General features: G+C 34.2%; 1 protein-coding gene across 5 annotated transcripts in view; it reads right to left on the minus strand.

Annotated features, from left to right (window-relative positions):
• The window catches only part of LOC113550535 (acidic repeat-containing protein-like), a 34,325-nt gene extending 10,876 nt beyond the window's left edge, over window positions 1-23,449 (minus strand). For 2 of the 5 annotated variants that reach the window (XM_026952430.2, XM_026952429.2), the window contains exons 1-6: window positions 23,150-23,449; window positions 22,771-22,888; window positions 21,193-21,805; window positions 16,596-17,147; window positions 6,428-6,647; window positions 395-581 (exon numbers count right to left, since the gene is read on the minus strand). In XM_026952430.2, the coding sequence (XP_026808231.1) occupies window positions 395-581; window positions 6,428-6,647; window positions 16,596-17,147; window positions 21,193-21,805; window positions 22,771-22,887 (1,689 nt within the window). In that variant the 5' untranslated portion in view covers window position 22,888; window positions 23,150-23,449. The remainder of the gene's footprint in view (window positions 1-394; window positions 582-6,427; window positions 6,648-16,595; window positions 17,148-21,192; window positions 21,806-22,770; window positions 22,889-23,149) is intronic. The other 3 variants (XM_026952431.2, XM_026952432.2, XM_026952433.2) reach the window with 3 other exon arrangements.
• Window positions 23,450-27,633: the final 4,184 nt, after the last annotated feature.

Below are 27,633 nucleotides of genomic sequence, written 5' to 3' on the forward strand. Positions count from 1 at the left end.
TAAATAAAACGATGTATAGCATGAATTTTGGAATACAAGTACAAGTATCTTTTTTGAATATAAACAGTCCGCATTTTTAATAGTTGTTTACATAATACAGTAGTAAAGAAACTCTATAGGGTTCTGTTCTGGACTGTACGTAATTTATTATAAAAATGCGGTTAGTCGTATTATAATTTTACCTAAACTAACCTTTGAGATTTTATAGGGTAGTGAGGTGAGTAATAGCTGAGTAATGTGGTTTATAGGTTTGTTTACGAAAAGTGGTCAGGTCCTTCATCTACCCAATTCAAAATATGTTAAATATATACTTCTTGGTGGTTATGATGATAAAGAAGAGGACTGATACAGGTCCACAAAGTGTTCGCCTATCTAACGTCTATATATTACATACCTTGTTTTTGGTGACTTTGGGCTTGTTGTTTTGCGCCTTTGACGCTCTATGTTGTTTGTGGTGCTTGCGCTGTGTTCGGGTCGATGTGCCGTTTACTGCAGCCGGATGCTGTGGCACATGGGTTGCCGCCTTTTCGGTCGCCGGAGTTGTTACAGTGCCATTTTTTGACACTTCCGCCTGTCGAACGCTTAAAAAAAAAAAAAATAATATGCGTTTTACACGATGACATATGCAATATTTATTTATCTATAAATTTATAGGACGAAGACCAACAAAAACAAGAATAGGTGCATAACGCATATAATAATAGTAAACGATATAACTTGTATAATAACTTAAAAATTAAAATTAAAATGACAATTATTTTTAAATAATAAAATAGGCATCAAATGGGGTTTTTATTTGCTAATTGCGTAAGATGTGATAAATATAGTTAATAGAAAAAAAGGGAATATAGAATACAATATTGTAACGGGTTATCTCTCTTAGTGAGTGGAAACTCTAAAATTAATTTAGGAAAGCAGTGGGAAAATCAATATTGTCGGAAAGATGTTTTTTTTTTTTTCAATTTCTAATCAGAGTCTGGTTTACAGTTTTGAAAGGGAAAACAAATCTTTAGCTAGTTGATAGGAGATGTTTATGGATATTTATTTTAAATCGTTAGAGAGGTAAAACATAGGAATTTCAGCTTCACTCTTTTCAAAATTTGAGAGTTCTTGGCGGTTGATGCATTCCGAGCGACGGAAACATATTAAATTATGTGGTGAGCGAACTAAGGAACAAAAAATGATTGTTAATAAGGAACGTGATCATAGTTAAAATGCAGAGCACATTCGTTAGATAAAACCAGGACCTTTAAGTGGCTTACGGAATATTGCCTCTATCTAATAGAATCTTGATCATGAATTGAGAATAAAATAAAATCCAAATCTTCAACTAAAATCATTAGCCGAAGGTGTGTTCTTGTTAATAAATAGTTTAAGGATACCATTGGAACCGGCGACAGAGTAAATGACAATTTCTTACATTTTCTTTCATGCTTTAAAGTGAGACTAAGGCCACTAAGAGTTTCATTTCAAGAAATGAATTAATATAAGTGGTTCACGAGAAATGTGCAACATCGCAAAGTAATATAACATTATAATAGGTATAAATAGACGCTGTAAAATATCTGCACTGGCGTAATTAACGTTTAATTGCGTATTTAAAGTAGATGTGAACTCGCTGATGACGATGGCGACGAATGCCAAACAGTAAAATGCTAAGTCTACATAAAAGGGGGTTCGCCTAAAATGTGTGTATTGCGATTTTATTAATATTTTTTTTCAAAGAACAAAAGAGGAGAACAAATAAAAATCATAGTGATAATAATAATAATAATAATAGCAAAACACCGTCAAACGAAAAACGTAATGAAAAAAAAAATGTATCCTCGTTTCCATTAAAAGCAAAAAAAGTTACGCTTGAATTATCGGGCGTTTGGGCTTGTGAAATTGATATTGTTTTTGTATCGTTGAAAATAATATTGCCAACGAGCTTTAATGTACGAAACTATTGTGCTGTAAAGTAATAAACCCTTTCGTACGGACGGACGAACTTTTTGTTTTTTTTTTCCGGATATTATAAAACGCCGAAAAACGTCAAACGCAGGAGATATTATTTAATCCAACCTGAAGATATTGTTATTATTTAGTTTTCACACTGTCCGATTTCAAAAACTAACTATGTACAATCTATATATATAATATATATATATATATATATACACTTAACAGTCGAAGGATCGTTATGTTGTTCCCTGTGGCAAATAAACAATATACACGTACCTACATAGTATATATATATATATAGTAAGCATATAATGTCGGTGTCAGTTGTGGTTACGCGGGCGCCACGTCTCAATATATTTGGCCGGTGTCTAATACGGTTTTGAATAAATGCGCACAGCCTGCAGGTTGTGGATTTGCACCACCGTCCCGCCGCCGTTCAGAGGGAGCGTATAATATATATATATAACGCGGAGGCGGCAGCAGGTGGTAACACAATTATATGATATAATATACATATATTTCGCCGTAGAGTTATAAATTATTCACGATAAAATCAATCCCTCGAGTTTTCCGGGAAGTAACCAGAAAATGCACGGCGTGGTATAATATTAGCGACGGAATGGTACTAATGCGAGTGAGAGAAAAGACTTCGTGCATAGGTAGTCTTATTTCCCGCGTTTCCGGTTGCAGGTGAAAATATGACAGATTGCGATTTATTAACATTTTAAATTGGCGTGTACGATTTAAATTTATATAATATAATTAGTATATTATAATATATATATATATATCGTTATTGTTGAATATGGTCCGCAGTCGGCGTGAAATTGCTCGAACCCGACATCGCCGTGTCTAAGATAATATAATGAGTGCCTATTATATAACTACGTGTGTCCCAAATTCCAGGCACAAAGTAATATGTGTGTCGCGTGATAACTAAAGTGATGTGCTTACGAGTTGTGTCCCAAATCAACGAATTGAGTCCATCGGCGTTAAATTAGACATATACAATGGTATCGCGTTCGACAACTGTATATGTGGCTATATTGCTATAATAAGAGTTATTGTATTTCGATCAGAAAAAAAGTCGATTAAATTTAATTGATGACGTATAATTGTAAAAACTAAAATTTTAAGTCAATTTTTAAAAACTGAAATCGTGAACGGTAAGTTTTAATAATATTTTTAACCACATTTATTATATAACACTAATATTGTAGTCATTCCCGCGTCTTCAATAAACGGAGAAGGTTTAATATTATAAATAAAATCAATTTTTAAAATTCAAATCATTTACCAGAAACAACACTGCATATTCGTATTTATTTTTTAATAGGTACCTAACCCGGTTTTTGGGTAGACAAAAGAAATTTTAAGAACGCAACTCGTAGTCAATATTTAAATTACAAAACCAATGATAGTTACAAACACCATCTGTGCCAAAAAATGCAGTTAAAAAACAAAAATTATCGGATCCAATATGATCGATGTTGATGCAGTTCTACGCGATATACTCGTACCATACACTTATGCACTTTAGGTACATGCGACGAAACTGTAAGTAAATCATAATACATATAAGTATTCACACCTCTAACAAAGACACAAGTACACTGTATTGAGTATATTTTAAAGCATCTCTATCTGATTGTATTTATCACGTAAACTGAATTCTAGATAGTTAAAATAAAACATTGAGAAAAAGTATAGTATTTTTTTTTAAAAAATTATTTAGGTATCTAGTAGATAGTCTGCTCTAATAATATTATAATAGCGAATCATGTATATTTTTGATTTGTTCGGGTCCAATATCGGTTATTGATAATATGCGCTCGCGGTTTTATGATATTTTCATGGCGCAATTGATGTTTACATATTTACTTTGGGATAAATTTACCGGTGCGAAAGTGAAACAATCGAATCGGTTTTTGCCTCCCGATATCGGCGAAATTAAAGAGCCTTTTTGTAAACCAAAACCTTGGTATTTTTTTCACGTTCAAATATGGATTATATGCAAAACTAGAAAACCCTTTATACGATTTTTCGCGATAATATATATATTTTTTTTTTTGTTTCAATAGTGGCGGATACTATGTAGTCTTTAAAGCACAACTGCGCAGTGCTCTCGGGCAGACGAGAGGGCGTGCCTACAACTGCAGCTGAAGTGTGCGTATTCGAAAATCGTGTATAAATATAATATTATTGTATTTTAGGCTTCCGCGCAGTTGAAAACGGTGCATTGTATTATTTGAATAAACGTTGGCGACGCAGATTCGTCGTGACGTTTCGATTGTTGTATGTAGAATACGCGTTACTACTGTGTGTTGTGTGAGTACTTGGTAATAGATTTTCTGGGACGTTTACTGCATGTATTTATGTGCACTTTTAAGCATGCTCTTAAACTCGCGACAATACGCTACAATAGTACAATGTCGTATAAAAACGAATTAGATACGCGCGTCTTAAACATTGCATTACAATCTCATCGTTGTATATATGTGTGTGTGTGTGTGTGTGTAATGTAACTGTTGTTGTAAAACGAATTTGTAAACGTACACGTGTCATCAGCAGATTATAGACGATTGCGCGAAACAGAAATTAAAATTTAAAAGCAATCATTTCAATCTAAACAAATCGCGAGCATTAAATACTTGTACAATAAATTAATATATATTTGTTAGGTACGCATATTGTTGAATGATGATTAGGTTTATGATGTATAGGAGATAGAACGTGATAACAGAAAAATTTTCAACATATATGGCAACTTAGCTTTAATACGTCTTTTATACTTTATACGCTATACCATTGAAAACTACAAAATTATAATATTTTCATTGTTTTAATTCAATCATAAACAGCGTTCTATATATATTGCGTATAAATCAGTTATTTTTAATATTTCATGCTTTAACTCAACAACGAAGGAAGAAGGAAACAACTAATAAGTTATTTGTATTATAACACAATTGTGTGTAAAATAGTAGCTGTGAATTTTTGGAGCTATTGTTCGTGTTATTACATTATAAATTGTATTAATGCGACCAGTCTTGTTGAGAATATTAAGATTGAATGCGATTGAATAATGGGATTGATGGTAATTGAAATAAAGCATTTTGGAAAAATTGAGAACGGTAGAAATTAATGTTTGCGGGGGCGGTATAGAATGAAAACCAAGAAACAGATGGGGAATTTAACATAATATATTAATCCGGTATCCTGATGCATACAAAGAGCAGAGTGATGTCATTCAAAGACTTTAATTTGAAGGAATGACAGTAATAAAGTTGGAGATGTGTTAATAGTTAAATAAAAAATTAAATAAATAAAAATGTATTACTACAGAGTTCTCATTTTTGAGCGTTTATCGACGCTATGATTTGTATGCATTTATTTAGAACACTTAAAACTATCCTGTATTCGTATTGATCTTATACTGTCGTCGTCTATTTCAATTTTCAAAAACCTTTTCACGGTGAATTTAATTGAATATTTAATTTATGTACTACAATGTATTTATTTACTGTAAGTAATGATAAAATAGATCCTAGCTATATATTTGAAATTGTATTAACAATTAACAGTATGCCAGTCTACTATACACTGCTAATATAATATGTTTGATATTTATTTTATGATGACGAACGACGGAGGAATGACAAAACACTATACGTCAATGCTGGATGAATTGACTCAAAAATATGTCTACTAGGACAGTAGGACATATATACATTTTATAATAACTGTTACTACTACTATTATTATAAATAATTTATAATTTTGATATAAATATTAAAAAGTCATTTATAAGTATAATATTATATTTTAGTGTCGTGATAATTTTCTTTTCTTATAGTTTGAATTTGTATTGTATTTATACGTACGTATCTAATATTATTTTTATTGCGATTGGAGTTTTTGTGACTTCAGTGATATTATAATATTACATCCATTAATTACAGACATCCATCCATAAAGCAATATTACAATAATAATAATAATTAATGGTGTATTGTTGTGTGTGGGGGGGGGGAGTATTGGAGCGTATGGGTATTTACTTTTTTAGTTTCATCATAATCTTGGTAATTAATATTTGCTCATTTAAAAAATATCTATCATAGCCAATTCATAGGTACTATAAATACTTATACCTTTAGAAATAATAATGTGTACAAGTTTTAAAACATTTTTAACATAAGATAATTCAAATTAGAGTTGTAATCTTATAAATGTGTAAATGTCAAACATTTGTTATTATTGTATGATGATAAGGTTTTTACCATTGTCACATACCTACGTAAATAAGGCGTATACATACGGTTTTTTTTTTCTAGCAATACATCACTGATAATAATCAACTTTTCGACTAGCATGTAAATCATATTATTATGTATACGAAATCGGGAATTCGTGTTAATTTACATACTATAATCTACAGAATAGAATCATGCATCCCGTTTAATAAATAGACTACAGGTTTTACCTTTCCCTTGATTCGACTTTAGTTTTGGTTTTTGGTTTTTGAGAGGTGGTACCCTTCTTCTTGTTGTCGGTGGTCTGTGTGGGTGTTTGTAGGCGAACGTTGACTGGGTCGTAGTTCTTCCTCAGCACCTTGTTGATTCGGCCCAGTATGTTGTCCACGAACCTGTTATACTTGGTGACGTACGAAGATGGCAAGGTCACTGGGTTACTGACCATCGCACCTGAACACGGACCAAATCGTGAATAAATAAAAAATTCTTTCCCTTAAATTCATAAACAACCGCAGTCCGCCATCCGCACAAAGTGTATAAAATATTCGTTTTGGCGACGAACGATTTTTTGCAGAAATGAACCCAGTGTTTCCCGACCGTCAATCGTACCCTCCTATTCGCTACGAAATATTTGTTTGATACTAAGAAGTAATGTATAAATTACGTATGAATATCTAATAATGTATAAAAACAATTTAAGCCCCCCTCTACGTTAATTTGGGCAGTTTTGTCATATTAATGACTGATCCCACAGGTTATCCCTGGTATTGGTAAATAAATATTTAATATAATAAAATATGAGTCCAAAATTATATACAATTATAATGACTAAAGTATAAAAAGCAAAGTATGCTAAGTATAAAAAAAAAATTGACCAAGAAACAAACTTTTCCCCTTTTACCCCTTTTTATACCTCTTAACTTCCTTAGACGAAGAATTTTGGAAAAATTTTCTTATCGGTTCTCTACGTCATATAACGAAACAGCTGACCAAACTTCATATTCATAGCTTCAGCGGTTCCGCCTATAGGCAATAATGAATCAATAAGTCAGGACGTGTTATTATATATACATATAGGTATATAGGTATATAGATGATAAAATTATCTTATAATAATGACGTAGATAATGATAACGAATAATGATCTACGTAAAAATATTTAGAGACACAGACAGGTTTTATGTCACACTTGATTTAATAGTATCAGCCATAAGCACCACCGGCTGGTAAATCTCGGTCGGTCGTTTTATCGTCAAACCCATGACTATGCGCCGGAAAAATACAAATAATTTAGTCTTATATATTGCAACATTTTGATTTTTAGATTGACAAACATTAAGCTTTAGAGGCATTCGACAAAAAAAAATTAAAAAAATAATGTCAGTTCAGATACCTGCGTAAAAATCGAATCTTGAATTTAAACGAAACAAGTTTGCGAAAACGTATCCGATTACGTTTTAAAACATAGCCCTTAGTGTGAAATTCATATTCATTATTTACACCCCTCTCCTGCGCTGTCCATAGATCAAAGTAAAGCTCAGGACTTGATTATACGTGTCCGCGGAATAGACGGACACTTGTAAGAAGTATGATATAAAAAAAAAGTCGTATTAATGTTATGGCAACCACGCAACGGCGCAACGGTCGTTAATCAATATGGATTTATAGTTCGTTGGTGAAATGCGACGACTGTATTTTTTCACACTCAAAATTCGGTGGATAAATCATTGGATTCAAAAACCGATTCTCATAGTTTGGTAAACACCGCACTTGATGACTGATAAAAAAAAAAAACGTCGACCAGAGAAGTATACCTATTACTTAAACGCATCGCTTACCACACTATTTCCGATCTTTATAAACGGAGTAGTAATAATACTACACGACACTTTTCCAACACTATAATGCTTGGAAAAGTACTCGATGAAAATTGAAAAAAAAAAGAAAAGAAAAACCGTCATCGTCAAAGCCAATATAATAAACATTGGCGGGTATACACGGAAAGACGAGACGCTAGTCCAATATAATATAATAATGATAAAAATATTAAATAATGACGTCCGGCGGCGATAAAATAATGCACTCGCAGCACGTCATCGTCTGTGCGATAAATTAGTCTGTTGTCGTGGCTTGTATAATATTAAGCGACTCTTTTTATAGTAAAAATTACGTCTAACAGCGTTAACGTTTTTGATAACATTTTTTTTTCTCCATAATTTAAAGATATTAAAAACAAAATGTTTGATTTTATTTTATATTTTTTGTAAAACATTTTTAGCACTGTAGTTATTATTTTAAAGTTCTTACGATTGTTTCATACATTTTTTATTTTATATTCCTATAACCAGACTAATTTTCTTACAACTCGGATGTATGAAAATTGAATATCTAGCTATAGTAGTCAATATTAGTTATAACTTATAAGTATTTAAAGTTTAGATGAGTGGTGTGGAAATACATTGGTACCCCGCAACATTTTGGTCCACTACAACTCCGCTCATTTAAACTTTAAGTACTTATAAGTACTTATAACTACTTGTGTAGGGTGGGATGTGCGTACGTTGATCGTTTTTCCAATTTAATCTCGGATTATAATACGTAGCGAAATATCGTATTTTGGTCAGTCACGCCACCTGCGTCACGATAATAATAATATTATTATTACTCATGCTGAACACAGTAGTATATCTACTTAAAATTTAAATTAATAATAACAATAATAAAGAACGTTGTAACTATACCTACCGTGGTTTTCGTTATACGATAATGATTTTTCTCATTGCTAAGACTAATAAGTTTTTTTTTTTTTAATATTAATATTTTGTAAATTTTTACTTGAACTGTGTCAATGAAAATATTTTTAAAAAAAATCAAATTCTATTTATATTATAATCTTAGATATTTATTTCATTGTTTCGCAAACATCATAGCTATTGATTTTAGTTTTATACTCCAAAGTAGAATATTTTTTTGGTATTATGTTAAAAAAAAATTGAAACATTTTATAAAATAGACTATAGTCTCTTATTTATTGTTATAACTTGTAAATATTTAAAGATAAAAAACGAGACTGTGATGATGTAACAGAGGCTGATACACCACAAACTTTTGCACTACTACTCCGTTAATTTAAACTTTAAATGCTTATAAATAATAAAACATCAGTTCAACAATATTTAATGTTAATATTGCAACAAAGTTTAGTATGCAAAAAAATATTACTTCGGAGAATAAGAAATATGGAAGTGTTATTTGAAAAAAATATGGATCATCCACATAAAAAAATAAAAATCTTAGAATGTTGTAAATATTCATAAAAAAAAATGCAATGTTTAGAATACAAAAAATAAAACGAATTCCTCATAAACTAATTATCTCGCACAGTCGCACGTGATATGGGCGAATTGTTAATAACAAAATAATAATGATAATAAAATAAATTTACCGAAGATCCGTTAACCCACCGGCAGTATTATTATTTTAACGGCGTCTTGTATTTTGTATATGCATATGTGCGGTATACATAATATTATTATATGGTGCGACGTATAGGTCAACGTTCTTGGCACGAGTGTGCATAACGTTAAAATGCGACCAATGTGTAAATCGATTTATTATTATTGTAATGAATTTCATATTAATTTATGGTGTTTCGCGATCCGCATTGCACAGTACCTACATAACTACACCTACAAAACGTAGTTGTGCGTACCATACATTACGATATTGAAATATTATAATTATAGGTTTATACTACGATGACCCGTCCTATCGGGGACGCCCGTATAGAAGTATTTCACTAGATTCGAAAGACTTTTAGTGTTAATCGATATAAACATTGAGCAATAAGTCGTTTGAACAGAAAACGACAAATGTTCACGCTCGTTTTTTTCTCGCCTATAAAAGAGAAGTCAAATACTGTTGTTTGAATTTTTTTTAATAAGCACATTTCAGGACCATATTTTCATTTTTTTAAATTTCTTATACCATTTAAAGAGTATTATTCTGCTGTGGCGATACAAACATCTTTTCTTTTTTTTTTTAATTAAAACTTACTCATTTCACTGTACATTTTTAAGCAGATGATTTTATTAAAAATGGTAATGTAACTAAATTTAAATGCATACTAGTAGTCCCCGAGCTATTGAAATATATAATATACTAACGATAATAGTTTTTAAAAACGGTTTTACAAAAATAGAAATTAGACGGTTATATTTACTGTTTATCATACTTGAATAATTTTTATAAATTATAAAATGTTAATAATAGTTATTGTGTTTGTGGTTCTTTTATTCTTAATATACACAAAGTTAATAACTCAAAAAATTATCATTCGAATTTCGATTAAAATGTCAAAATTAAAGAAGAAATCACGTAATTGACAATTTGTTTTGAGAAGAACGATACTCATTCGAAAAAAAAGAAGATAGTATCACCAAAAGACAGCACAAATAGTATATAATTCAAAGTATTCAAAAATGTGATCTTTAAATATATGCTAAACAATTTCAAAAATAAGAGTTTGAATAAATTCATTATTTATGACGAAATGGGGGTTGTTGTGGCTGAGTGAGCATATTATACTTGGTACTTGTCTTTGTACGAGTTAATCGTATATTTGACAATCCGATCGCGCGCGTCGTCGATCGTGAAAAAAATCAATGAAAATCGCATCACCGCGTAGCAGCTTCATAATATCATCGTCGCACAGTAATAGCAGAGTTATCACGGCGATATCTCATTGGAATTTACCTACATTTTCCGTCGGTTTTCCACCGCGAGTGGCTTGTCCTGCAATCTACCAAAAACGGGAAAACGGGATCGACTCGCGGGAACGCGCGGTCGCTTATTAGAAAAATCTCCGACGGCGGTTATTCGATGGATATTATTATATTACCATCGTTTGGCGGCGAATTCGCTGCCGATGTGTCATCGCGCTAGGGACGGCGAATGTGCTCTTAGAACGTTTCACAGACGAGTTTTCGAATAATTAATAGCGACATTATTGCGTTGGCCATTGCGGTGCAGTGATGGAATATCGTGTGCCGAATGACGACACCGCCGAATCGTGCGGAAACGCGTCGACCATATAATAATATTGTACCTATTATATTTTGGCGAGGAATAACGGGACAGGAAACGATTTCGACTGCCACGCGTCCGATAAAAACACGTACCTACCTACAAATAATAACGTAATTATTTATCAGCTATTAATCCGTCTCGCGGCGGCGGCGGCGGCTGTTCGCGCGAAATGGGACGGCCACCGCAAAAATAATAATAATAATAATAAGTGGTACGCGCGCGCTCCGGTCCGGAGACAACGGCGCACGACCAGTTTGGCCTCCTTAAAATTCGATAACTGCATTCCTGCGCGAACCCGACGACGACGGCTGTGGCAAAATATATACGCGCGGCACCGCAATCGAACGTTATTTGCGTTTAAAATATTATTATATTATCGTCTACTCAAATCAATAGCGTTTAATATTATAACCGCACACGGCGCACACCGTGTACAGCAGCGGACGGCGCATTTAAAATAATAATTCATGACCTGCACCGGCCTGCGGCTCTGCGTTTTTTCGTTTACGCCGCATCCTACAGTGTATACGATATGCAATTACGTAAACACATGATATGACTGATATTTCAGTACACTGCAAAAAGAAAATGTGAAAATGCCTGAGCAGTTTAAAAATGATTTTCTCACAATTTAAGAAATCGTGTGACGGAAACGCGTCGTACAGCGGTGAAATTTTTTATACAGAGACACGTTTAAATGCTAAGGACGGCTAGTAAAATAGAAGACGTGTTGTCACTGACTCTCTCGTTATTTGTGTACATACATAGTCGATAAATAGCGGTCGACGAGTATAATAATATATACTTAACGTGTTCGACATTATTCGATCACAGAGGTAAATATATATGTTAATTGTACTTTGCTGGTTTTCAATAGAATTAAACAACAACAAAAAAATAAAAATAAAATGTAAGCTATTATAGTCTATACATAACAGAAAAAATAATATTGTTTGATTTCCGTATGATTTTAATAAAAAGAGAAATCCGTTTTTATATGAGAATAATTTTTCGATATTATCGACACAGATATCTAAGAACGCTTCATATTATATTGTGTTTATTATACGTTTATTTATGGATTTCGGAAATCCGTTCAGTCCCTAAAGGCGAACGCGATGATAATCAGTTGGCTGCGTGTTATAAGCACGAGTATGCGCTCTTGGTGCAATGTATTTAGAGTTGAGCTCTATATCGCCGACTAGAGCCACAAAACCGCCTGTTTTGAAATAAATGATAACACGTCGTGCTCACTAGTTCCCCTCCCGCGATTTTTGTATGTAGAATTATTTTTTTTAAATTATTGGATAAAAAAAAAAAAATCCAAGGTTAGCTATTTTAAATATATATAAAAAAAAAAAACACGTAAGTATAATGTGCTGATCAGTCAAAATATTTTATAGATATTATTTATGTTAGATTGATGTACCACGCAGCATTGTTGTGATAAACGTAACACACTACACACACCGACTGTATATTTATTGTCCACGACACTTCAATATAACATCACGTTTTATAGAAGCAGGAAATACGCTCACATTGTTGGATGTTTGAATATTGAATGTCAATATTTTTTTCCTTCCTCAAAAATGGTTGTTCAACTAGAATAATTGTAAGTATTATAGAAAAATGATTATGCCACTCTATTTTCCTCTCTATTATAAATATAACTCATATAAATGCAAATACTTTTTTTAACGGAAGTCCATCAATATTATAATAATATCCAAGGTTCCGGAGAAAATATAAAAATTCAAACAAACACAATAAGAAGGATTGTGAGAATTACGTGTACCTCTATATAGTAGGTAATAAATTGAGTGAAATATGTTTATAGCCCCGAAATCGGTAAAAAAAAAAAATAATAATAATAATAAAAACAGCATAATATAGTTTACATTTTTCTTCAAAAATATTGTCCGCATTTTTATTAGAGGTCAGTTCACATCATTTTTCTAACATAAAATAAATATGTAATATGATTACATAGTTTAATTAAATATACATTTGAAAATGTGTTAAAGCGTTTGATATAATTATATATTGTTACGAAGTCGCAGAAGATCATTAATTGTCAGACAAACATTGTTGGATCAGCTTATATATATATATATATATATATAGGGTCCTTGTTTTCCTCTCCATCCGATTATCAACGGAAACCAATTATATTATTACAATTGTTGTCAAATGCGCGTCGAGTCATTCGGTACCATTGTCTTGTGCGTAAATGCAGGGTACGCAAACAAAGTGATTCTAATTTGGTGAATTGCTATTGGATCGTGACTCGGAGTTTACGACGTGTATAGACACTGCATCAGACTTCAGAAAACGCGTAAAGCACGCTACACCTGTACACGCATTTATCGATGAACAAAAAAGTAATAAAGACCGTTGCGACGGACGACGAAATGTAAATAAATCGTTTTCGATTAAGAAAAAAAAACAACGCAGAACGCGTTTAAATAACCGTGATGGGTACGGGGGGGGGGGCACAGATGAAACGGCTTTTGTAAATGTGATCGAAAGTAAAACAGTAGGCACTTAAACGTCGCGATGAGATACGATTATTACGAGTCCGCCGTGTGGTGGGGATTGGAGAGAAATTTCCCCGGGGGCGGCTGCGGGTCTCGGCCGTTTAGAAAGTACCAGTTTTCTGGAGAAACGATTTTCGTGGGACATGACATCGTCGCCGTATCGGCGGCGTATATCATATATTATTATAAACTACATTATAATATTATTCTATCGGAGTACACACGTACGCAACGTGTAATATATAAAATACATCGCGTCGTGTGTATACCTACGATTCCGGTTGCTTTCTACGCAGCTGCTAGCTATATATAGCGTCCCGGCACGCCCACATAGTCGACACATATACGCGACCGGTATGGAGGTCACATCCTTGAACCCGTTTCGGTGGGAGCCCGCGCCCGTCTTCGCGCCCGCATCCGGATGTAGGTTTCCGGAATACCACTGGACGTGGACAGGTCGGGTATGGGTAAGTGTATAGGCGACACAATAAATTATTAATTAATAATTATTGATAATGCGTTCCCCCTTGTTAAATACGTATCGACAGTGTACATTTTTTGTATAATAATAATATGTCAGATCGAAGAAAATGCAAAGAAGATTTTTGCGTTTTATTGGTTTTGATAAGTTCCTGAACATATTAATAACTATTGTACATTTCATTGTATCGAAATTGTTTTTTTATTTTTAATGCTTTGTCTATCCGTCGAAAAAATGCAGACGTTTCCAATTTCCTTTCTTTGAAAGTTAATAACGGCCCGGGTAGTTGGGTACTCGAGGATTAGGGCCAACGTTGGTAATAATGATTATTATTTATGCAGACAGATATCTGATATCTACGCGTTCGAGACTCTAATACTATACTCTCTCTGAACATCGCTCTCTCTCTATCTATCTATCTCTCTCTCATTTGCTTCCTCTCATTCATTACAGGATAACATGGGATTGGTGACGTCACAACCTAAGATGTACTGGTCATTTTATCAGACCTCTCGTCTCCATGCGAATACGGATGTATGTATCTACGGTCAACTGCAAAGCTAGGTACGACTTTCTAGGGCCATAGTCTTGGCAAATATTTTATTATTATTATCGTTACGGCCGTCGAGCTAATCGTATGCGGATCGGTACGCGATTTACGTATAGTTTGTAGTGAAAACGGTCGTCGGTCGACAACAAAAAAACTGTACTCATCAATGTACCGAAAACCGAAGAAATATTATAACTGTGTATCTATTTATACAATAATACAGTATTCGTAGATTGAACGGCGATTTTAATACATAGATACGTCGAAATGTGAACATTAAGATAGGTTATATTGTAATAGTTACTAGTTAGTATAACTGGTTATAACGGTTCTATCGTGTAAACATGTTGTAATTGTACCTCCGAACAAGATCTACAATGATTAGTATAAATTTCAGGTTAAATTCAACAAGTATCGCGTTAAATCGTAATATTATTTTTTACACAAAAAATAATAATATTCCGTGTTTCATAATAATAATGATAATATAGTTCCCGGGAAATAGCTTGAGAATTGGAGTATACAAGGCGAGGTAGAATAAAAATGAATAAAATACTCTTATAAAATATTGTACTTATTACTGTGATATCGTGAAACGCGCGATCGAGTGTTGTATAATTAATATTTCCTTATTGTAGTAATCGGTATTCTACGTTTTACTACCTTCGCGGGCTTGACTACTGAAGTATGCGCGGCGTTCGTCTACTTATTGGATCATTGAAATTTACAAGCTCGAATAAATTACGCGTGTTAAAGTGCACACACAAAAAAAAAAAAAAAAGATAAAAAAATCAACACCGACACGCACGGAATAAACCATTTGGCGGTTTATAAACAAAATACAATAGATTATACCTACCTAATATTGTAATTAATCACTGCAGTTCGTACATGTATCGTACCCGCAGTGTGTTGGAAAATCGTACGCGAAGTGGGCCGATGATAAATCACCGCAAAAGTTTTGGGGGAAATGGAGCTCGATGTGGCGTAAATATTCGCCTCGACCTATAATAATACTGTAAAACGCGGTAAATGCAGTAGGCACGGTGTAATGCTATATTAATCATAATATTACATATATATATATTGTTGATATGCCGTTGGAATCGGCACAAATCTGAGAATGTTACACCCGACGAAACGTCGACTATTCGAATGTTTTTCCTATTTCTAAACGTTTCGGCGATACCGATTGATTGTACGATGGTCGTCACTGGTCACTCCATTTTTTACACCGATTTGCGGTGTATGTATGCACACATGTTGTAAGACCAACCAAATCGCACGTGGCGCGTACTTGCCGCATATTATAGCGTAATATTCGCATGCTGTTTTTTAGCGACTACCGCGGTACCCCACATACGTGCGGTCCAGAAAATCGTATAATTTGACTTAGGGAAGCGAGTAAGCGTTCGACTGCTGTTTAAAGGATTTGTATAGATATGTCATACACGTTGTGTATACAGTGAGAAACACATTATATTATTCGCGATCGCGCACAGCAACAGGAGTTGACTAGGACCTCACTCGCTCGCTTTGTCTATAAAGTATCGAAATATATGAATTCGATTTTAGTTTTATACATATTATTGTATGGTCGATTGATCACTTTGAAAATAACTATTTATGTGAAGTTCTAATAAAAATAGTACACGAATTGCACTAAAAGCACTAAGAACGATTAAGAACGCAGTGTAACGGCGGCGGATGCGGTGGAGGCGTAACCGGACGAAAGTTACCGGGAATTTTTATGCACTCACGCGCTCGGCCTTTGGCTACAGTTCTGGTCTCGCCGGACTCGTCGTCGTCATCGTCGTCATCGTCGTCGTCGTCGTCGTCGTCGTCACTGCCACCCGTGGCCGCGGCCGACGAGTCGTCTTCTTCGTCGTCGTCGTCATCGTCGTCGTCGTCGTCGTCGTCGTCGTCGTCGTCGTCGCTCGAGTTGGCCGGCGCAGGGGCGGCCGCAATGCTATTGGATTCGACGGCCTGCACGGAAGACCCGACGGACGCGACACCGTCCTCGCCGTCCGTCAGATCGTCGTCATTGGGCACGGGCGACAGCAGCGTGACGGTGTGCGGTCCGTCCTGGTCAGTAGGCGACGCGTCGTCCACGTTACCGACGTCGTCGTAATTGACGTTGGACACGGCGGTTCCGTCAACGCCCGTCCCGTAGTCCGACGAGTCGTCCGTCGGCTGCGATACGGACAGGCCCTGAGCGGGCGCCGCCGTGGTGGACGCCTGTCCGAACACCAGCGTGCTCACCGAAGACGTCTCATCCTCTTCGTCGTCATCTGTGGTCATGCAATACACAAGAACAACGATAACGTCCGTTATATTTTTGTCGTAGATGTACAATATAATAATAATTGTTGTCAATAAATAAAATATAATATTACAATACGAAATGTAAGCGATTATTAAGTAATTTATATTTACACGAAAATCCAACAAACCCGTATCCTCTCGGCCGCGAACATTGCGAAGTTTAAATAGCATAAATAATATATTCACTTATATGTACTAAGTCATACACTTATATTACAACCCACACCGAAATCATTTTTTTTTTTTACCTCCGCGTGGATATGACGAAGACGTAGGTATAGTGTCCCTTTCAAATTATTATATTAATTACATACTTCCTTCGTGCCCGTCGTCGCCGGAGTCACCTCCATCGTCTTCATCGCCGGATCGCAGCTTACGGTACGACGATATATGGTATATACATAAAGTCGGTTATTGTATATCATACAATGTAGGTACGTGTAGGTTAGTATGGTTTATTGGTATATACGGACTTCGAACATTTTTTTACGCTACCGCGATGATATATTATTACCATAATCCGGGATAATTCGTGTGATCGAGATGCGACCTGACAACCCGACCAACGAATAACAATAATTATTATTATTATGCACCTCGTCGTCTTCAAACACGTCGTGGTTGGATTTAAAGTGAAGAGTTTTAAAGTGGACTTTAAGCCGTACGTACAGCGCGCGCGCGAGTGCGTGATTTACACTTGCAGACCGGTGCACATTACGGTGTATCGTATATACCTACATCATGGCAATACCGACCGGTACATGATATTATTATAATAATTAATAACTATTGTAGGCAGTTATATATAATATTCGACTGATTTAAATATATATATATATATATTAACGATATTACACGCACGTGGATTTATGCGCTTATCGTAATAATAGTTTGGCGTGGAGTTAGTAAAGATATATAGTGTAGTAGTGCTTGGACAGGAAACGCATATTACATAATAATATTATATACTATATTATAATATAACGGAATAAGGATTTCCGGGCGGAATTCCCTGCAAAGTTCTTGCGAGCTTGCGCGACATTTCACCACCACACCCTTCAGATATACATCACTACACCACGCACAGAATAAAGCGAAACACGACGTATATTATGTATATGTGTGGTGTGTGTATGTCAGTGTATGTGTGTAAGTGTGTGCGTAATATACCTTCACCGTTATTGTTTTTTTTTTTTTCATACTTTTACCGTAGGCACATTTATAATTGATATTATTATACGCTATGGTTATAGTAATGACGACAATAACACTACTCGTAGTGTGTACGAAATGTATTAAGGTGCGGATTTAAATTATTAACATAATGTGTTTTCAATGTATTCAAATCTGTTTATTTGCTGAAATATTTGCTATCACAGCCATGTTTTTTTTTAATTTTTGATAAAAAAAAAAAATAAATAAATAAATAATAATTCGTTATTATATGACACTCAAAGATATTATTATAATAAATCTTACGCTCTATATTGAACACGAATTTACATAATTTTGTTTTGACTGTTATTAAATGACACACTATAATATTATATTTATATATATGTATGTATATGTATTCGTTATTCGAGTAGTTGTTTGGTAACAAATTGTCGTAAATAAATATATATTTTTATATATTATTATATAGGTATATATATATGTATAAAAATAAATTATAGGTGTAATATTATAGCGTTGAAATATTGAATTTCTAATGTCTAAAATAAATTATTAATAAATAAATAAATAAATAAATAAATAAAAACTTTAAATAAATAAGTTTTGTTTTTACATTCTTAAATCTATGTTGTTGTTGTTGTTGTTGTTGTTGTTGTTGTTGTTTGTGTTGGTTTTATTTTGTATATCAAAATGTTTTTGATCGAGTCCGTTAAGTAGTGAGATGAGTTTCTCGATGTTGTTTTTCACATGTCATATACAATGTAAAAATGTGTATACATAGATTTAATTTTATGTACACATTGTCGTATCTTGATGTTATGTTTCTGTAATTGTTAGTCTCCCGCGGTCGATCGGGTTCGATCAACCTAAAAAAAACAAACAGACACACAATGCCAAAATTACACTCGTGTCATAGATTCCAATAGATGGCATATATATGTAGGTGAGTTATATGGCGTGCGACATGCTACACGCAAATAAAATAATAACCACGGGGGGAAATGGAAACAAAAAAAAACTGAACCAAAATTTGTCCTCGCCGGATTGATCAATTCTGAGATATAAAAGGTTCGTAGTTGTCGTAAGTGGTCTAACCACTATAGAAAATAATAACGCGATGTTGCACGCCGAAAGTGGCGTTTTACGAGATTCGAATCGATACAGTAGTATACGCAAAAGTCGACGAAACGACGTCATATTTTTTCAAAAAAAAAAAAAAAAAAAACCAATAGTTCATATTATATTGTTATTATCATTACGATGATAACGTTTCTTATAATTTCTTAACGATACGATCGGGGACGAATTTTGGCCGAATTTTATGCATATCGTTGTTGGTTATTTTTACTTGAATAAATGAAATGATCAAATGAATGAGTGGAAAATATAACATTTATGTCGTGGAACTATATATTATATATACATTTATATCGTGGTAGTAGTATAAACATATATATATATATATAGTGATCGTCCAGTGACTGTTATGAAACTGGTGAGAAAAGCAATATTAAATAAAAATCACTATAAAACATAATTGTTATGTGTTTATGTTTACAGTTTTGCATTGTTCACTGTTGGCAATTTGTTTTGGTAATATGTAGTGCTTTTGTGATGATTTTTCGGTGTCAACGATCGAGAGTATTAATCATTGTTTATCGAGTCACCGTTATCAGGTGAGTAAAGCGAGCAAAGATGAAGAAGAAGAAGAAAAAGAAGATGACGATGATGATGATGACGAACGACGAAAAATAATAATAAGAAAAAAAAATAAAGCGAATAATATTATTATAAAAAGTGTGCACAACAGCGATTTTCTCAGCCACGTACCATTACGGGGATGTAATTAGTATGCTCACTATACAGAATCCGGCAGGTGTATAGTATTAGCTATGTAGACGCGTGCGCGACGGCGACATGTTATATCGCAACCGAGATCGGATTTTCTCCGTACGAAATTGCGAGAAACGCATTTATTTATTTATCGGCTTACGAGTTTCTTTTATTTTTTTTATTTTCGCTCGCAAACCGACATTATCACGACGCGTACGTTTGGTACGAGAAATTTAGAATCTCGGAAAACGGCGGTCGCCTGAAATACGGACTCTGGCGAAATCGTCGGAACGCTTGGCACTCTCGACGGCGATCGGGGAATAGGTGAGGGGGGGTGGTGGTGGTGGTGGTAGAGCGGCGTTTCCACCGTCCGCTTCCATTATCCGCCTTCCGTGGACTCAATCGATTTCGATAGCGTGTCGTCTGTTCGACTAACTGAAAACGGATATCGATCCGACCGGATGGACACAGCGCACGGTTGAACCGACGTTTTAATGTCGTTTTCGGTATAGACCAGTACACATAAGCCGAGTGTTTTCGATCGACAGCACGCGCTGTAGTGGATCGATCCGGTTGAATCGTCGACGAGAAAACGTCAAGTCGCTTTTTGTCGAACGGAATTATAGCGAATCGCGTACTGTGTATTTTTAATCATATATATCTGGACGTGGGAGAATATTATCTATTAACGATAAAAACTGGGGAGGGGGAACCCCACCCGATATATCAGTAATCACGAATTTCGGCGTTTCGGGGGAAACGAGGTGGGGAATCTGTGTTGGCACGTGGCGTAGAAAAATAAAGGTGCCGCGTAAAGCAGGATTCGCACCTTACGTTTCATATGAGTGGAATATAATATCCAACCCTACGCAAAACGGTGTAGTTAGAACCCGACTTAAAGCGTTTTAAAGACAGTTCAGACACGTCGCTATAATAGCTATTATATTGCCTACGTGATAAAGTAATGTTATTTAATTATGTAAATCGAAAACCGAGACTGACCTCCAAGGATATCTTCGAAGAATCTGTCGAAGTAATCGTCGTCGTCGTCTTCATCATCGTCATCGTCGTCGTCGCCACCGGAACTCGAGGCTGCAGGGGCTGCTGTGGCAGCGGAACCGGGAGTCGATCCAGAAGCGGCGGTCGCCGGATCGGCGGCACCGTTGGCGGCGTTTGCGCTGGCCGGTTGTGGCGCTACATCTTCTTCCTCGTCGTCGTCGTCATCGTCGTCGTCGTCGTCGTCATCGTCTTCCTCTTCCTCGTCGTCGTCGTCGTCGTCGCCGGTGATGTCCAAGTCGACTACGTCGTCGTCGTCGTCGTCGTCGTCATCGTCCTCGTCCGTGGACGCTTCTGGTGCGACGGCGGCGGGCGCAGACGGCTGAGCAACCGGAACCGATTCGGAAACGGGGGCCGGTTGCACGGCGGCCGTCTCGGCCGACTGCCTTCCGCTGTCCGGCGACGTGGCCACCAGCTTGTCCGCTGTCTCGGGTACGGCCGCGTTAGCGTTGTGATGTTCGTGTTCAGGTTCGGGTGTCGAGCTAGCGATGGGCGACGAGCTGGCGCTGTACATCAGTGCGCAGCACCCCAGACTCACGATCAGCACCCATTTTATCATCTGTAACACCATCGCGGCACAAATAAACACGCTGTCGTTATATATATACACACACACGCACACACACTCACAAACACACAACACACACACACACACACACACACACACACACACACACACACACACACACACACTACACACACACAATTATCTACGTTCGGTGGTATTATGTACACGCCTGCATGTTGTTCGGGGCGCCCCCTCGCTAACGCTGAGTTTGGGGCTCGGGGGGCGCCACGTCCGAGTAAAGTATTTTTTCAGAATATAGAGAGTCGAGGCCTTGAAAAAAAAACCGTGTCCTCGTGGCTGCGACCAGCGTGGTGTTGGAAATATATACGAACGTTGTGTTGTGTGACAACTATGTATTCAGAGAAGAGGGCATCGGCCGGCACTCGGTATTTCAAGTTTAACGGTTTTTTTTTCTATAAGGTCGACTTTTTGTTTAACCGTCACCCAGAAACGTGGCCGAGGCACGTCGCTGACCTACACGCGTTCGCGACACCAACTCGAAACTGGTTCAAGTGTATACTCCAATCGTTATGTAATAATTTATTATTATTATTGGTATAAAATCACCTTGAACCTTGGCGCGTTCCCAGAACACCGCTAACAAACCCGTCACAGAACCACCACATTGCGTGTACCTTATTGCCGTATAATATTATGATAATATTTATAGTGTATTATTACTACGGCACTACGTCTACTTATGCGTTTTTTCTTTTTTTTTCGCCAACGATTATTCGATTTATATTGTATCATAATATTATACATAATTAACATATAATATACTTAAGTTGGCGTAAAAAAAAAAAAAATAATAAATAAAATAAAACACCAAGCTAAAAACAAGCGCCTTTGGTTTGCCAACTCGTACGACGACAACCTGGTAAAGCGTTTGCGTTTTGTGCGATCCCAGAATCCACAGGTGGAGGAATTCATACAAGAAGTTATAATATTCTCACCGATAGATTGCGAGAAGGAGGCGACTTGACATCGCTGATCTCATTAGGGACATTAATGGAGACCGTGGTAGTATCCAGGGGTCGTTTATAATATTTTTCATCCTGGCTCGCATACATCCTAAAATGTTTAGGGTAATCTCAGTCCGATTCTACACGCCAAATTAAAAATATATTATTATTATTTTAATTTTTTTTTGTCATTTCTCGAACCGCTGACATTTGCGTTTCGGTTGCAGTACGTTCCTTCGCAATAAATTATAATATAATATTATAATATACTTGATTGTCGTGGCTATTATTGTTGTTGATTAACGTGTACGAGTTTAAAATATGTGTATATTTATTTTATGTTTATTGTATTGGATAAAATAACACTAACCTTTGAAATGTATTAATAAAAACTTCTTCTAAGCGTCAGTGAATATTCCGCACCACGGAATTGATTTTCGGCTTACGATCCGAACAGCAGTCGCGAATCGGTGAAAAAAAAATTATAACTCGCAACACTATGTGTAATGGCACGCACGCACGGAATATTTGATGGTAAACGCACGCGAATCAGCAAACCGAACACACTGCAGCAGTTGCACGACTCTCCAACTATTCAGTCAACTCTTAAATGCGCGTACTGAGCTTCGGCAATTGACTAAAAGAGTAGTTTAAACTTAGAAGAGCTATATACCGGAGAAGGTGCCGTTATAGCTGATGACCTGCGCCGTGCCAAGTGCGCGCCAAGAAGACTTTCCCTAGGACGTGGTCCCCCTCCCCTTCGTCCTCTCGGCAGCCGGAGAATAGTGTTTTTTTTTGAAAACAAAAATCATCGGCTATAACACACACGCACACACAAACGTTCATATCCATCTATAATTTTCCAATGTGAAACTCATTTTGTACATCCTATTTTATATAGCTCCGTTTGCATTCCAGCTGCCCAAAATCATCACGGTCTTACGTCCGCATCCGTAATACTCCATTATTATATTTTATCGACGTTTATGTTATTAAAATTATAACTATTATTTAAACATCGTCGTTGCACGCTGGACGTATAGCTACGTCATGTACACTGATAATACGTATTATAATATATATTATACGCACTTCGAGTGGTATAATATAAATATGCGACGAATGTAGTTGCCATAATAATAATATATGATATTATTCTCGTGCGCTAAAGTATTAAAACTCTTACTATAGCCAATGCAGATCACAGCATCGATTCATTAAGTTTATTATAATATTATATTTTGTATTTTTGTCGCTATAATTTATTATCATGACCTTGGTGATTGAAATGTTTGTAGATGCTTGAAAGTATTTTTAACCATAGATATCGATTATTTTACAGTTAACATTTGAAAAATTCAAAAATAATAACTATTTCGTTGAAGTCGATTAAAATATTGTTGTATTGTATGCGTTATTCGAGGTGACGTGGTATGACGAGGCGTGTTTTGCTCGTAATCTTGTTTTTTTTTTTAGGTACACTATATTTCAACACGTCGCAACGGGATTTCTAAATGAAATAATTGTTAATGAACGCAATTACTGATCTAACGTACAACGTATAATATTTAAGTTTATTCCGGTTCTGACGGTTGCTTCCAATCATACGACGACATTATTGCTCATCAATGCCAACTGTACTATAGTAATCCGCCGTTAGCCCGAGGTCTGTAACGCAATGCATTAATGTTTAAGCTGCCGTGTATGGTTTAGGTACATAATAAAACACCTGTATCTCTCTGTGCGTTAAAATTACATTTTTATAGTTCTATTGTCTCTAAGGTAATATGAACGCATTATATCTCTCGTTTTTTTTTTATCGATTTTATATCTTAATGCTTTTGCTTTTTATCATTAATTAGTAATAATAATTACTAAATAAGTATTATTAACAATGTCTGTATGGCGATTATTTTATGGCTTATCACAGCTATAACAATCGCTATACGTCTATTAAGTATACGCGCGTTACACCTATAATAAATTTTCAACTAAGTTTGTGATAATTAATAATTATTATTTGTTTTAAGCTGAGTGGTTAGCAAAAAAAAAAAAAAAAACATTGAGTTATTTTTGAAAATGTTTATAGGCATTTGTAAAATATCGTTACTTAGGTTTAATTTATACTGGCTGGCCGAGAGGGGAGAATTTACTGATACTAGTAGTTTGTCAGAATCAACAGATGTACGGGTAAGGTAGCGCACCAAAAAAGCAAAATTGTTGGAAGAGAGAAATACGTTGGTGCCATTTTAAACTTTTTAGTTGCATGCATACTAAAGTGCTCAACATTTTATTATTATACATAGCACATAGTATATATACCCACAGGGTTATTTTTTAATGCCGTTCACTAAATTTTGCAGTGAAGCTACGGAGTTACTATTACGTCACTTTACCAACCATAAAATAATAAGCTTGTTTGTGAATAATATAATGTATAATATATGAAATAATTTGCTTAAACTCATAAATATTACAACAACTTACATCTACGGTACTATAAATATGTATAATATGATATAATGTATGTCTGTAAAAAGTAGATGAAATTAAAATAGGATTACTCCAAATAAAATTTATTTTTTATACTTTTAGACTTCCTAACGTGCATCAAATCGTCGTAATATTAGTATATGAGCCAATCTTCCAAATAGTAATTTTAAATAAATTTCTTCTTCTTAAAAAAAAAAAAAAACACACACATATAAGACAAATATAATATTTAAATATTTAGTGATTATGATTAATTTTATATGAAACTTTAAACCAATATATATAGTAGTGTGATATTTCAGTAGATTAAATCAACATTGAAAATAAGAAATACGAAAAGACGCATAAAAATTATATCATGATTAATAACTGATACACCTAATTATGATTAAGGTAAAGATCATACCATTGTGGTATTGTTACTGTGGATTTTTATAAATATTAATAAAAATAGATTGTTAGCTTTAAAATTTACTTATTATTGTAAAAACGTAAACTATATCAAATTAAATGGAAACTTGTTTTTATTATTATTGTTTATTTGTTATACGATAATAAATATGAATCCATATAAAAACAATAATTTAAAAATTATGCACATTTTATTATTAAAATAAAAGTAAATTTGAATATGATTTTATCAGTAGGTATAAATAAAAAGAAAACAGTTGTTTAAATAAAAATAAGTCATAAATATTTTGTATTGATAAATGTTTATAGCCAATGTAAAAAAAAAACTTGAACAATAAAACCTATTCTGAAAAAAAATCTTAAAACAGTAATTTTGTTCCAAGTACCTATAATACATCTATTCAACTACTGATCAAACCTTACTAAGTAGTTTATAGATTCCGAGAGGAATGAGGAAAATATAAAAATGTCATACAAATGTTTTTTTTTAAATTTTTCATGATTATTGTTCAATATATAGAAATCCCAACAAAATATTCATATAACATATACCTACCTAGTACTTATATTGATCTTAGATCCACTCCATTATTATTCTCTATTCGCTAATTAGAGCTATAATATGGACAAGGGTCTTTAGACTTTAGTGTCTACTGTCTAGACAAGAGCGTGTTTCTAAATAATAATAAACATTTTTTTCAGAGTTTGGAAATGGCCAAAAAATATAGTTTTTTATTCGTATTGAATTATTTAATAATTTGTATAATTTTTCTGTATCTCATATTTTCGTTACATATTAACATACATGTATTTAACAATGAGATAATGAGTGTTTCAATTCGTTTAAAATATAAATCAAAGAAATAAAAAAAGAGGACGATGTATTTTATATGTCGTATTTAATTTAAATTTGATTATGAATAACAGATATAAGATATTTGAAAAAAAAATAAGCTATTCTATTAATTAATATAATATAGAATATATACCGTTACACTTAGCATATTCCATACTCGTATGTTATATATTTGATAAGGATTGAAACAAATTCAATCAAAAACCAATATTCCTAGCCTGAATGCACGAAATATCGTTAATTATTGTAGGTTAATACTGCTTAAACGGATATGAACGCTTACATAATATCATAATGTAATACACGCTTTTGTGATGATTTATAGAACTAAGTTTAATACTAATTATTTGTCTACACACATATCAGCAATAAAAACATATTTTTTGGACGCTTAATAAATCCGCATGACTGTGTAAGGTTATTAGTGGAATCTGTTTATTGACAGGAAAAAATGCGCTAATCCCATTTCCCTGCGCCGAAATGGCCAAATTCAGGTTATATTAAACGAGAATATATTGATGCCATAAATCGTGTATTAAAAAAAGGAATATTAAATGGTATCGTATGCTTCAGCTGCAGTACATATTTACCGTCACAAATTTTACATCAACATTTAAATGAGAGTTAATATACAAGTGGTTCACCAGAGATACTTATCCCTATTTTTACCATTTATAATGAATTTATTCAAATTTTGATGGTTTAAATTAAAGTATACTAAATACTTCGTATTTTTCAATCCTTTAATTTTAATGTGATTTTGTGTGTTGTATTATAATCTTAATTTTTTCAAATGATAAACATACTTTTTTACTGTAATTTGTTAAGCGTATAAGCAGATAATTTTTTTTTGAAAATGTTGGTATACTTACATCAAAGAGTTTTTGGGTAAGGCATTGTAGTGTATAATAACAAAAAAAAAAAAAAAATTAATTATAATAACGAAATTGTTCCACAAAAATAATAAAATTAATTATAATAACGAAATTATTCCACAAAAATAATAAAATTATAAAATATATTTAATGAATAATCTAGTATTTATTATACTCGGGCAATTTTCACAAATTAAAAAATGGTAATAGTTTAAAATT

Source organism: Rhopalosiphum maidis, chromosome 4 (assembly GCF_003676215.2).
Source record: "Rhopalosiphum maidis isolate BTI-1 chromosome 4, ASM367621v3, whole genome shotgun sequence".
NCBI lineage: Eukaryota > Metazoa > Arthropoda > Insecta > Hemiptera > Aphididae > Rhopalosiphum > Rhopalosiphum maidis.